The 14188-nt window shown below is 44.2% G+C and overlaps 1 protein-coding gene across 1 annotated transcript; it reads right to left on the bottom strand.

Annotated features, from left to right (window-relative positions):
• Nucleotides 1–9643: 9643 nt before the first annotated feature.
• Nucleotides 9644–11229, bottom strand: LOC108153545. The gene is made up of 3 exons (XM_033386105.1): nucleotides 10416–11229; nucleotides 9939–10169; nucleotides 9644–9790 (listed from the first exon to the last, which is right to left on the bottom strand). Exons 1-3 carry the CDS (start codon nucleotides 10684–10686, stop codon nucleotides 9672–9674), a joined length of 621 nt encoding a protein of 206 aa, XP_033241996.1. The 5' UTR covers nucleotides 10687–11229; the 3' UTR covers nucleotides 9644–9671.
• Between the last annotated feature and the right edge of the window lie 2959 nt (nucleotides 11230–14188).

The raw sequence follows: 14188 nt of genomic DNA, 5'->3' as shown, positions 1-14188 counted from the left end.
CATTCTATATAGCTTATTTATATTAAATTTCATGTAAATTCCATGCCACAATGTTATTGCGGCAAGAGTTGGAGCTGCCAAGCCAGAGCATCCTTCATTGATTGCTTTTGGATGCCCTGAAATGGAACTCTAAGCGGAGAAGAGTTGCTCTCAATCAGTTTGTAATAAGTGTGTGGCTCTAATGATACTCGTACCCATTTTGGAATGTTCCCCCGCATTTCTTATAGAGTACTCGCAAAATGGAAGGCAGTCCCAACTCTATTTAAAGTTAATTTTCAGTACTGGTTAGCTCCTAGTACGGACATCAATCTATCCGAGATGCCATAGTTCATTAAGTCTTTCCTCGGCCGCCTGGCCCCCTGGCCCCCATCTCTCCTGTCTGTCGGACTGAGGGAAGCCTTAAATTTGTGGATTTTTGGGATCGTCTCTAGCACGCGCCCTGCATTGGCAGTTATGATGCGGTTGCCTTGGCTTTCCACTCCGCAGAAAACTGCATTTTCAGCTTCTATTCTGATGCCGATGCTCGTTTCCGTTTTGCCTTGCTTTTCGGTCTTTCGGTTCTTTTGGTTTTTTTCCCCGTTGGCCGTCCTCTGGGCGGCCGCCACTTTTGTGGGTGGTTGGGGGTGGGGGCCGTCTTTCAGCTTGTGTTTGCCGGTCACGTTGTTGCACTTAATTGTCGAAAGTTGTCAGCCCAGAAGCCAGAACCTAGAAGCCGCTTCAATGCTGCAGCAGCCACTCTTTTTCATCATCTCATGGCCATCTCCTGCTAATTGCTGGCAGTGCGTAAATTGCGTGAGTCTCTTTCACTATCGGCGAAATCATGGAGCCAGCATTAGAGCCCTGAAAGAGGGCACATCCCTCCGCACATCCCTCCATTCGAACCCTTTGCCTTTGCAGGGGATATCTAAGAAACAATGTATCTACTATATATCCCAATTATATTCCAAATCTGCCAGTAGGAACGAGTCATTGCATCTTAGGGGGGTTGGATCGTCCAATCCAACAAATTCCGCGCCCAAAATGCTAGAATTTCCTTTTGGTTTTATTACATTTTATATACATTTTCAGCGTTTCTGCGTTCGTGTTATTTTCAAGTTTTATTTTTTGGGAAATAAATTATGTCCTTGTTGTGTTTTATCAGGCGGAACACGAGACAATTGCCTGCTGCTGCTCTGCATCGCCATCCCACAGGACGAATGACGAAAAAAAGTTTACTTTGCCTTCGGTTCAAAATTGTTTCTTTCTTTTTGTTTTGGTATGTATTTTACTTATTTTTTGTTTTGTTGGTCCCTCAAATGGAATACAATTTTTTCGCTGCTGCATTCAATGACGGGCTGCTACACATGTCAAACTTTCTTTTATATCATCGAATCAGGCCAAGTTACGTAAAACTTTTCCTCGCCTACAGAGAGCCATGGAACAACATTCAAAACGCCAGCGCCTGAGAGTGTGTGCGTGCTCGTGTGCGTGTGTGTGCGCGTGTGTGCGCGTGTGGAGTGGTGTGAGTGCAGATGGAAATCTCAAAACATTCGAAACAAATTTACAGAAAGAAAAGAGAAAAGGAATTTCCAAAGGAGCACACATCGAATGGGGTGGGGGGAAGGGCATGTGGCGGAAAAAAATCAGAAAACCTGAAACTGATAAAGGTAATCGTATTGTTTTTATTGCCTTCCAGTAAACTCTTTGAGAAAAATCTAAATCAAATTGATATTTGAAAGCCGAAAGAAGATGGATAGCGCAAACAATGCCACCGATTGGCGTATTGCGATTGGACGGAGAGGTCACACAAAGGTAATCAGCCGAAAAAAGACCCGATACTCGGTTTCAGCATATTTAAACTTGATCTGCGTATGCGTCCAAAAATTATGCACTCTCAGAGAAAATGGTACACAGCGTGAGTCGAGTATTTCCATTAGCTTCGTTTGTCAGTCTCGCATTCAAATACGAGTCAGATATTGAATACTCCGCTCAACCGAAAGTGCTGGTTGGTCACGGATCAGGCAACCACCCGAAATTCAGATGCCACCAGGATCATTGAACGGGTTGCTTATTGAATATTCCGCTCATCCGAAAGTGCTGATTGGTCACGGATCAAGATTATAAGCTGTTCCTGAAGTCCACTCGGCCATTCCAATCACGCTTCCAAATGGCATCGTTTGGAGAAACAGAAAAAGTCCACAGTTCAAATCACAGGAAAAGTGTACCGCAAAGTGTGTAGAAGCTCATACATTTTTGGAAGTATATTGTACTTCATGGGTGCCCAATCGAGTGGATGCCCGTTGCTAATACTGTTGTGGAGTTGTGATATAAGTTGTAATTTTCTTCTGTGATTTTGGATGACAATAGAGCTGCAAGTTTTACGAAAAGTGTACCCTTATTTGGTAAAATATTATATGTAGCTCTGTATCATCAGTGCGCTATAAACTTGTCCAGCAGCAGCAGCTCTTCCGCAACAACTGGTTGACAACAGCTGACAGGGACCCTAAGCCAGGCTTAGGACTGCTTTCTTCCACGCTCTCTCTCCCACATTCTCTCATTCTCTACTGTCGCTCTGTATTTGCTTGGCTTTCTCCCTCGCGACGACACTGGCCTGTCATTCTTATTGTTTATGAGTCGAAAGAAATTTCATTTTATTTGTGTAACTTTAGACGCGTGAAATAAGAAGGAAAGAACGAGCGAGGAAAACTTTTGGGAGACAAAAAGCCATGGGAAAAAATGTAACATAAACTGATTTGTCCAGTACAGGCGAGAGAAGAGAAAGGCAAGAGAAAGAGAAAGGGTCTCCCAAACTAGCGGTGAAAAATGTTTACAGCTGGCGACTCGCAGAACATGACAAAGAACAAGACCCCACCCCACCAAAACCAAAAAAAAAAGGAGAAAAAAATAATAGAAAAATGAAATAATAATAATGCCTTAGCCGGTATACAACACTGACAAACACAGAGCGACAGACAGGGCCAGAGAGAGAGAGGCGGAGAGGGAAAGTGAAATAGAAACAAGGGAAGGGGAAAAAGGATAGGGGTTTGGGATTGGGGATTGGGGTTTGGGGCTTGGGGGGACTACTGCTAAAACCCACTCGTTGTGTATTTGCTTAGTTGATGTCCTTAGGAGAAATTACATTCAGTTTGTCTGTCCTGTCGCTCCCTTGTCCCTCCCCCGTCACCCGGTGGTGGTTGTCTCTCTGTTTGCCTTCCTAAGCTCTTGAAGAACTACAACCCGACAGACAAACAGACAGACAGACAGCCCCAACAACAGAGCAACAAAAGTGCAGCCTGGAAAATTGTCCTTGTTAGAAGGAGCACCCTCTAAGCCCAAACCCAATCCCAGCAGGACTCGCGTATGCACAGAGGAGCAAGAAAAAAAACCTACAAAATGAGCGCCATGAAAAAAGATATACTATACAATGAACATGGCGAAAAAGTAGCTACAATTCCTGGCTCTTCTCGTTGCCGTTCTCGTTGCCGTTGTCGTTGACGTTGTCGTTGTTCTGGCGGGGTCAAAACAATTGCAGCTAACAAAGCCAACAGAATTTGAGAGAGAGAAAGAACGAGTCATAGCCATTGTTGAGCCGCGTATATCCCAAAGAAAGGGAATACCCCAAAGGGTATATTAGGCAAAGGAATTTTCGAAGAAGATGCAGTCTTTGCTGGACTGGAAATGAAAGAAAGCTTCTTTGGAACATTGGTTGTTGTGTGTTTCTACCTCTGAGTTGGGTACCACATAGTCGAGCATTTTTGCACAGATTTCCATGCCTTGAGTCTTCCTTCTGACTTCCGCTTACAAAGACTGAGAGGCAGCGGCATGTGCACCCACTTAGGGGCAACTTCCTCTTCAATCTATCCAGCTATACCTGCCCCTGCCCCTGCCCCATGCCCCAAGCACCAGACAGCATCTAACTTTCATCTCATTGTTATTGAAAGTTTAAAGCGTCTCTGCGATGCGATGCGGGCATCCTGGTATGAGAGGCTTTGCGCCTGCCCGGCCTCCATTGGCCTTCCATCAGCCATCAGCCATTGACCATTGACCACTTATCCAGCCCCTGCATGCGGTGTGTCTTTTGTTGTGCGAAACCTATTGGCTTTCGTGGCTCGCAAATTGTATTTGCACGGCCTCAGCCCCACTCGTCTCTTTGTGTCCCCCCACTGGAGGTGGGGTCCCGTAGTCGTCGCTATATCAATTAGCAGAGCATGGGGAATGGCAGCAGATTTCGCGGACCATAGAGCTTAATGGAATGATTTTGTTACGGCCAAAGATCAGCCTATGGCACCAGCACACTCTCAACTGTATTCAAAGAGAATTACTTAGAGAATTCGATTATGGAGTCTGCAGGCACTATGCCATCAGCTTTTACGAGTACCCTTCACAATTTTTCATTCATTTCCCTTAGGTGGCTACAAAGAATTTGAAACCAATTAAAATAGAGCCGTGGCTCTGTTGGTCTCTATCCGGAACCTGCCCCAACATGAAAGAAAGTTTTAGTTAACTCTGAAATGTGTTTTTTTTTCTGTATTCGTTGGGTGTGCGTTCATTTACGAGTACTTTTGTATCTTCCGATTACTTTTCATTTGATTTGTATTCAATTGAACCCGTCCAACGAAGCCAAAGCCAAAGCCAAAGCCAAAGACACTCTCTTCTCGTCATCATTGCTGGCCACATTTTGATGGCTCGTCCGCGATTAGACACCCCGAAAAAGCCAAAAAGCCAAATAGCTTTTGCAGTTTTTTGGTCATTTTAATGTCGTCTCATTTCGCCACAGTCGTCGTGTGCCTGTCTCGGCCTCCCCTTCGTCCCCTCCTCCCCCTCCACCCCTCCACGCCATTACTGTCATGGGCCATTGGCAGCGTTTTGTCTTGCTTTTGGCCTTTTGTTCCGTTTCGTTTCAGTTTCAGTTTCATTTTCATCTTCGTATCGTTTTTCTTTGCTGATTTTGCTTATGCGAATTTAATTTACCGAAAGTGAGAAATGGGCACGGAGCCGGAGCCGGGGTGCCGTTCGCATCCTTCACGCGATCGTCATTACCACCAAAAGAGAGACACGTTAATTGTGTACATACAATACTATAATATATAATATCTCGTACCGATTCGGATCTATTCGTACGAGTAGTCTGTTTGGTTAATGGAAACTGATTACGGCCGAGATGTCCATTCCATTTTCCATTGTCCAATTGCGAGACACGAAATCATAATTTGTTTTCAACTCAAATAATTTGTGGGTTCATTTTGTGTTTATTTACTGCTTCTGGGCAAATGCGAGTGCGTGCTCTCGTAATTGCTCGATTTGGGGTGCGGTTACGTAAGGCCATTTGCGGTTTCGATGTTGATGTTTGTCTCTTCTTCCATAATCAGCGGAGAGAAAGCATAGCAAAAAAGATACTGAAGATTCGGCAAGTCGATAATTGGGTACGGTTCCAGAATCAACAATACTTTTGAGATCCGTCTGAGAGATTCGGACGAGCTCTTTAAAGATACATCTTTCTTCTTCCCCCTATCTCTTTTTGAATTCAAGTCATCATCCAACCACATTCTTAACAATCTCAACTCAATATTCTCCCTCAACCTCTTTATACAATCATACAGAATCCAATAGCCGGCCCTTGTGCACACCTTTGGCTTATCGCTTCATCCTTCAGAGCCATTTCACTTAGCACTTGGGCCAGCAGAAAATGTTCGGCATCAGAACCGTATCCAAATATTGGCTTTATAGCTCCTCCGCATGCCCCACCCCCCTCAGCGGGGGGGTGGTGTCGGACAATCGAAGCTATGCTGCAATCCCTTTGACATTTTCCACACATTTCTGGAATTTTTTGCTCCTTGCTTCCAGCTTTCAACTCGTTTCAGTCACTCACCTGTTTTTCGTGCCCCACTACCCCCCCCACTTCCGTGTGGATGAGTATCAGAATAATATATCCCTACCATAGTTCATTGTTGTTTTCGTTTTTCTACGTTTTCCCGGACAGAGAAATAGGGAGGGAGACGGAGGGAGAGCCACATTCCGATGCTAATTCTAATTAAGCGCATTTGATGAAGTAAACGTGTCCCGAGTTTTTACTTCATAAAGAAAACAGCCAAACAAATTCCAAAACACACAACGAAGCGAAAATGAAACTAAGGGAAGGGCAGCGAAAAGGAATGAATCAACGGAAAAGAGAGAGGATTGAGAGGTTTGAGAGGTTTTGGGAGGAGGAAAACCCTCTAGAGCTGAGCACAGATAAAATTTCAACGCGCTCTCATTAAAAACTTTTGGAAAGGCAATAAAAAAAACGCCAGTCGAAACGATTGGAGTAGCGGCACACGCGCCGCGACACTACGATACCCAGTACATAGTTTCTAAATAGCAGATCGATACTGGAACGTCCAGGTGTTCAAAGAGCCTGCATGATCGGCACTCTTCAATTTGTTTTGGTCATTCTGACTATAATTATAGACCCATCGCAACAGGATTTGGCATACTTTAATATACCCCTGCTCTCTTTGAGTACCGGGCATAGCACACATACACTTTGAGGAGCCCCCCTACACCAAGCCCGAAAACGAATAAATAAAATAAAAATCTGCAAGAGAGGGTGAGAGAGTGAAAGAGAGTGAAAGGCAGAGGAAAATTCATTGTCATTGTCAAAATAAATTTTTCTTTTGAAATCCATTAAAGGTTTCATTCGAGGCGAAATTGTTAGAAAAAGTGCAAAGCCACCAAAAAACACCCAAAACCCCAGCCCCAGTCCCAGCCCCGCCCCCAAGCTCAAAGCGAAACCAAAACAGAAACCTAACCGAACAGAACCGAATGGAGAACGGGAAGGAACGAAACGGAATCCACAGATGAAGAACAAGAAGGGAACACAGAGAAAAAAAAAAGAAAAAATTGAAATTATTACAAAACTTTTGTGATTATCTCGGTTGCCTTCGCCGGACCCGTGGAGCCACCCGGCAGGACCCTGCCTATTCGGCGATTCTTCTGCCAAAGAAAAAAAAAAAAAAAAAGTTAAATTTGTTTCGCCCAATAACTGTCAATGCGGCAAGCGTTTGGGCGTGGCCATTCGCTCGATTTCCCGGACAATTGTTGCGCCAACAGCAGCAGCGAAGGCGGAATGAGGACTGGACTGGGCGGCAAGAAAAAAGGCGAGAAAACGAAATTAAGAATACCCTGGCCAAGTATTTGGGACAAGGAAGGGCTAGAAATACTTCCTGAAGAGGGCTTGGGCATTCATGAGTTATGAGATAAAACGTATACATCAAAACATTAAAAAAATTAAGCTAAAAAATCCAATTTTATAAGATATTGCCTTAATCCTGCTTTAAAATGGCCAACAACTTCACGAATAAGTTAACACTTTCCCATAATCCGTCCAAATGACATCACACAACATCGTTTTCGAAACTAGATCAATTAACGAACAAAAGAGACTGGCATAAATCATCGTTTTATATGGAAACGGAACCAGCTACGTTTTGCAGTGCGTCACAAACTGGATCCGAGTGCCGTAATGCCCTGCGGCATGGCTGTGTGGAGAAAGCATCAGCAGTCCATGGCCTTGCCGGGCACGCCGCCTGTCAGTCGGACCCCCACCAATCCCCCCTTCCGCTCCGCGGCCAAAAGCAAGACACTTAATATAGAGATTTATGCTAATCAAGCAAAAAGTATTTGCCGAGAGGGGTCTTCGTCATTCGGCAGAGCGTCTCAGAGTAGTCAAAGAGATGCTCAAGTGGAATGGAATCGCTTCGAGTGTGGCGAGTGGTGCAAAGTGGTGTGTGGTGTGTTGTGGGTCTCGTCTCCTCGTCATACTAAATGAAAGTGAAAATTCTTATGTAATATGCTAATATTTTCTTGGCGCGCCTTTTGGATATTTGGTATTTTTGCTGCTGCTTCTTCTGTGTGGATTACGAGAGATTTTTTACAATTTTAGATTTATGGAAGCTTGAAGCCTGAAGAAAGCCACAAAGAAGAGGGTTTCCGATACCCTTCTTTTGCAGGGGCTATTGGCTCGCCCTACAGAAAAGGACTTGCAGATCTTCAATTGCAATTCGGACTTTATTAACAAATATATTTGCGAGTCTTTGGATGTGTATTTCAAGGCTTTATAGTGTGTTGCATACAATTCTTTATGATTGTCTGTGTAATGTTTCGATTGCGTATGTCCTCGTGTGCTACCTGACCCTTTTTGTGTGTTTTGTTACAGTGCATTGCGTGTGTTTTGTTACAGTGTACAGTGTACGTGCCGGCATTTTGTTTTGTGTCTGTTACTGTGTTCTTTTAAAGTGTATGGGAACATTTTTCTGAATTGTATGCATCAATCAGATCTTTACGGGTCTTGATCTTTATCCAGCGATTGATGATGGCGAGGCCAGGCTCACCCAAGTTTATGGCCAGGGCATGCATGTTGTCGTCCAGATCCACGATGAGCTCCTCCAGAGATTCCATCTTCAACACTGGCCTCAAGTTCTTGGCCCTCTCCAGCTCCACGTTGAGATTAGAGAGGATCTTATCCAGCTCCTCGACGAATTCGACAATCCACTCGTGCGATATTTCAAACATATTGTCATCCATTTTAGACAAATTTTTCGTTAGTGTTTTTTTTTGTTTTTCGGTAATTTTCGAATATTTTTCTATTACGAGCAAGTAGTTCTGCTGCCGTTTTACGAAATACAAACTGTTCCTTTGTGTAGGACTCTCAGAGTAGCACTAAAATGTAGACCTACTTTTCTGTGTGGTAATGTTTCTCAAAGGAAAATGCAAAGGGGACTTGAAATGCGTCTGACAGGGTATCAGAAGGTTCCTTATTTCCCCTTTTGTTTGGGGATTTGTTTATCATTTGGCATTCATTTCTTGGGCATCTCTTTGGGTCTTAATTTATGCCCGTATTTTGGCCAAAATAAATTAATTAACATTTAAATGTGGCGTGTGAATGGAAAGTTTTATGCTCGTAGTCGAAATATATTTATGTGCATATATATATATTTTTTATTTGTATTTAAATAATTTATTAATGCACATAATTTTGGGATTTTGGGATTAGATAATGCGACAGGCCATGTAGTTATGTGTTCATTCGTGCATCGATTGTATCTGCGCATTAAAAATCAATTAATCTGTAGAGAAAACATTGTTTATGCTAATCGTTTGACAGCCCGGCCTCCGCGAAAGGGAGCCGCGAGACAGCAATTGATAAATGGGACATATTTCTAGGAAACAAAACAACAAGAGCCCCTATATCTTACTCCAAGGATATCTGAGTGGAAGTCCTGCCAATGGCCCGCCCCTTTCTGCCGCCTCGATAAGCCAATAAATGTAAATTTTTGATGGCCCTGCATTCCTAACAATCAGAGCCGAAATGCACATTGCATCGCACAGAAAGTTGCGGTGGGCTTTTCGGACCGTTGAAGGGTAATAGTATTCACCGGTAACCGGATTACGGTATTGAGGAGTCCCCGTGCTAACGGAATGTGCTGTGCAGAGAGTCCACTACATAAATGCAGCGAAATGCCGTTTCCAATTGTGGAAATCATTCAGCAACATTCCGTTTGGTTTTTTTAAATAATTTACTTAATTATATTTAGCGTCGAGTGGAATTAAAGGCCATGGCATGGCCTCTGGTTTAAATACATGTAAAATAGTTTGTTGAATAAATAAATACAAGTTGGGCATCAGTTCGTCAGCATCGGGGGGGCTGCTTCCCCTCAGTAGGGATTATTGCAGCAGCAGTTCTTGATGAGGGCGTGCTCGTAGCAGGATTTGGCATACAGCAGGGAGCAGTCGTAGTAGGAGCACTGCGGCGGCCGCAGCTGCGGGGCAGATGCTGCACGAACAGCGAAAAAGAGTGAAAAATGCAACAGGGTTAATATGCATTACGTGTGGTGGCAAATTGAATGAAATTAATATATGCAACGAGCGTGGTCCAAAAACCGTACATAAATCATGTCGTGTGACGTTCCCAGATTAATTACCTGGAAAATCGCAGCAGCAGGAGTCATGCACCATCTTGTGGGAGCAATAGCTGTACACCGAAGAGTCACAGAGCGGACAGCCACCGCCGCCGCCACCGATGCCGCCACCGCCGGGCTGCTGTGGTGGTCCCCAGGGTGGAAGGGATCCGGATCCAATGCCTGGACCTAGACCTAGTCCAAGGCCAGGCCCCAAGCCATTCCCAAAGCCATTCTGGCCACCAAATTGACGGGCTAAGTCGAAGAAAAAGTGTCCAAGAAAGGTTGTAGATCTTTAGAGTAGGGAATTACTATAATTCTAATTCTATAAAAACTAGAAATATGATAGCAGATATGCCACAATGCTGTTACTTGTGCTTCCATCGAAGACTACTTAAGAAAATATCATATCAGGCGCAAAAGATTCTTAATCAAAGAATATACCAATAGAAGATTCAAACACTCTTGCTACAGAACTCTTAAGACCTATGGAACACTCACCTGCAGTCTCCTGTTTGGCCAAAACCAGGCCAATCAGCAGGGCCATGGCCATCGGCAGTGCCAGTAGTAGAGGGCCCACACTGCGTATGCTGAACATTTTGTTGGTTCCTTCGAAGAGCTCTCCTCCGAAATGGTGTGGCTGTGGTGTTGGTGTTGCTGCTGCTGGGGCTGCCGTGCCGCGACTGCAGTCGATGAAACTTTTATACAGCCACGATCGATTGGTGTGTGGATTGGTCTTTCGGCTTTCGCTTTCAATTTGTGACAAATTCATAAATAAATTGATGTGATGGCCCTTGAGGCAGCACGACAACAAAGCGACTCACTGACTGACTGACAGATCTCTCAGCTGCTCTCAAAGGTGTTTCTGTCTCTCCCAAGATCTTAGCGAACGAAAGTTACGGGGGCCCCCCAAATGAAGTGAAGCTCAAGTTTATTGTTGGGGCATACGGATTCAGATTCAGATTCGGTTCGATTCGTTTGACAAGTTGATTGGCAAAACTCAGCCGAAAACTCCCACGCCTTCAAAAATGTTTTCAGATTTCTTTCTCTGGGCATTTTTTTGTGTGTGTTTGTGACACATTTCTCGATTGGCATTTGGCCGGAGACTGAAGAGCTCTTTGGCCTGCCTCTTGCCTCTTGGCTCTTGGCTCTTGCCACCTGCAGCTGCAGCAACCTTTTCAACTTTTACTTTTTCCACTCCATCTTCTTCTGTTAATTGCTTCATCTCTTCCCCTCTCCCTCTCTGTCTATCCATGAGATATATTTTTCCCAGACTCGCGGAAGCAGCCGCCACGGCGCTTCGCTTCGCTTATGTAAAATTAATAAGACATAAAATAAATTTCGAATTATGCGCATAAAACAAACATCATCAGAAACCGATTTTTGACCGTCTTCTTTGGTGTTTTTCTCGACTCGTCTCGTTAATCGTTTAAAGCGAAACGCGAAACGCAAAGTAAAAGTGTTTCATTTTGATAGCTCTCCCGCTGTCTTCGTTGGCTATACCTTTACCTCTACCATTGCTATGTAATCTGATCTTGATATTCAGTTGGAAATTGAAATTCATTCGAGTTGCTAATTGATCTTTTAACGGGGGGCCCAGCACAGCACAGCCCAAGCCAAGCCAATGCCCAACTGGGTTGAGCTTTTCTCATTATGCTAATAGATTGAAGCGATGCTAAAAGTGCCCCGGAGTTGGCCATAGAGTGCACAAATCACTCGGGTTTTGGGCTGTGCCTGTGCGATTCTATTAGATCTTCATCTGCTTTCACTGACTCCCATAATCTTCCGTTTACAATGCACTGGGAAACAGTTAACAAAAGAATTATGGGGATAGATATTAAGGGTTGCAGAAGCAAAATATATCTTGTACTTGAGGTTCCATCAGCTTCCGGTTTTGATAGAAGACTGCTTTGGGCTGGGCAATAATTTAGGATTTCCCGAACCGAAGGAAACGAACCTTGAGCACAGTTTTATCTTTCTCTGCTTGGGCAAAGTATTCCCATTTTTGTGCAGTGTAATACACATCTTGAAAGGCAGTGCTGCTGCTGCTGGCTCGAAAGTTGATGGACCGCTCTGTGGCCCTTTTCCCAGTTTTGTCGTTTATCTGGCTCGTTGAAAACCGAACCGAAAAATGGCTCCCAAATGTAATTTCATTTAATTAACTCTTCTCCGACAGTGTGGCTGTGACTGTGGCTTCTGGCCAGTTGATTGAGCAGTTGATGCTGCTGTTTCGGGCCTCTGGGAAGAGGCGTTGGGGCTAGGGCTGGGGCTGGGGCTGGGGCTGGGGCTGGCTTGAATTTGAATGCAACGAGAAACGATGACAACGATGTCTACGATGTCTGCGCTGATGATGGGTATGGAGATGGGGTTGAGCAGGAGGAAAGCGACCATAAAGTGCTTCAAGAAGAAGAAGGGCCTCTGGAAAACAAATATGAAATGTTCATTTTCATTTTTATTTCCATCAAAGATACGAGAAGGCACGAAAAGTAGAGTGCAGAGTGGAGCAGAGAGAGAGAGAGAGAGAGAGAGAGAGAAGGAAGAGTGTGGGCAAAAATGTCGGCTAAGAGAGTGTATCTGTCAGTACGTGTATCTCGTCGTGTGCTTGTGTGTTGATTATCTTGTAAATTTGTTGCACGTTTTTGATGCAAATCCGCTTGTCATGTGGAAGCACACACACACACACACGCACACACATTAGAGATACCCAAGTGATGTCATCACCTGCTTCAGATGCAGATACAGATACACACTTGTAGATGGCAAAAGAGATACTTGTAGAAGATACACAGGTAGAGGTACTCCACGCAATGTCACAGTTTCGAAAGAAGCTCCGAAAAGTTAATCTGTAAGCCAGGCAGGTCGTTTTGCATTTGTATCTCCATTTGTATCTGTATCTGTGACCATGTATCTCAATTTGTAAGTGCAGCTCAATGGGCAACAGAACAATGCGACAGCGTCGATCGCTCGGTACGTGCACGTATGTATCTGTGAGATACATGTGATGTAACCGCCGAGGCGGCAATACTTTTACCACGCTTCTTCTCCACCTTCTCTCTCTCTCTCTCTCTCTGTCTGTCTCTGTGTTTTATTTATTGGTTTTCGTTTCACTGGAATTTATCTCCCTCTTCGGAGCTCTCTCTTTCTTCAAGGGGCCCCTCTGAACATTTTTTTCCGAGCATAGTCTTGGGTAAACAGGTCACTCTTCCCCCGCCGCTGCCGCCGCTGCTGCCACGGCTGCTACTGCCTCCGTTTCTGGTAATCGGCCACTTTCCAGCCAGCGACGAGTGACCTCAATTAAACACATGCCACGCCCCAGCCACACCACACCTGCCCCCCCCCCCCCCCCACCCTGCTGCCTGCCACCTTCATTCTGTTCGCGCATTGTTGGATGACCACAAAAATTGATGCCGCAACAGAAATACCTTTTTGGGTACCGGTACAGATAGTGAAAGGGAGGCACGGGGGTAAGCCACAAGGGAATACACGAGGGGCGGTTACATGGGGCGTATGCGACAAGGCATATGCAAAAATAAACCCATAAACAATGCCACAAAGAGGCACAACCATTGCTATGCTAAACTGGTCTGTATGTATTTTCAATATTGATTTATTTGTATCTAATACTATGTGTATGTATGTATGTCCTTTCTGGTGGGCCAAAGGAATATAGACATGGCCAAGACTGCAGTGCTTTACGGTTCAGAAATATATATATATATATATATATATATATATATAGGTACGAATAAAATAAGTTGTATAGGTTACTAGAAGGCATAAGGCATGACTTAAAAATATACTGAAAGATTATCGGGTATACATGTAGAGCTGCGTTCCTTGCCACGGCTCACTTGATATCCCGCTCGTCTTCGAATATTTTCTGCTTTTTTTTTTCGAACCCTACTTGAGTTCTCATCTTTTTTCCTCTCTGTCTCAGAACATATGTATTTCCTTTGGCCCACGAGACTTTTTTTTCCATGCAATCGGCAGTTTTTCGATGGATTTTTATAGGAAGTTTGTCACATTTTGCTCTGTATTTGATGGCTAATTGATTTGAATTTCAACGCTCGACTGTAAATTTTGGATGCACTATTTATACCTTTATTTCAGCTTAATGAAATTATTATTGGCTTACCAGCTTCTGGACCTACTTCCGGTTCGTGGGGGGCTACCCCTTTGGGAAGCATTTCTAATGCTGCTTCAAGATCTGTTCATGCCTTCTCCTTCAAAGAAGTATCCACTTCTGTAATATCAACTTCTTCATATTTGATGCA

The sequence above is a fragment of the Drosophila miranda genome, chromosome XL (assembly GCF_003369915.1).
Source record: "Drosophila miranda strain MSH22 chromosome XL, D.miranda_PacBio2.1, whole genome shotgun sequence".
Lineage (NCBI taxonomy): Eukaryota > Metazoa > Arthropoda > Insecta > Diptera > Drosophilidae > Drosophila > Drosophila miranda.
The sequence above is the reverse complement of the archived record's forward strand: the minus strand, read 5'-3'. Positions and strand labels throughout refer to the sequence as shown.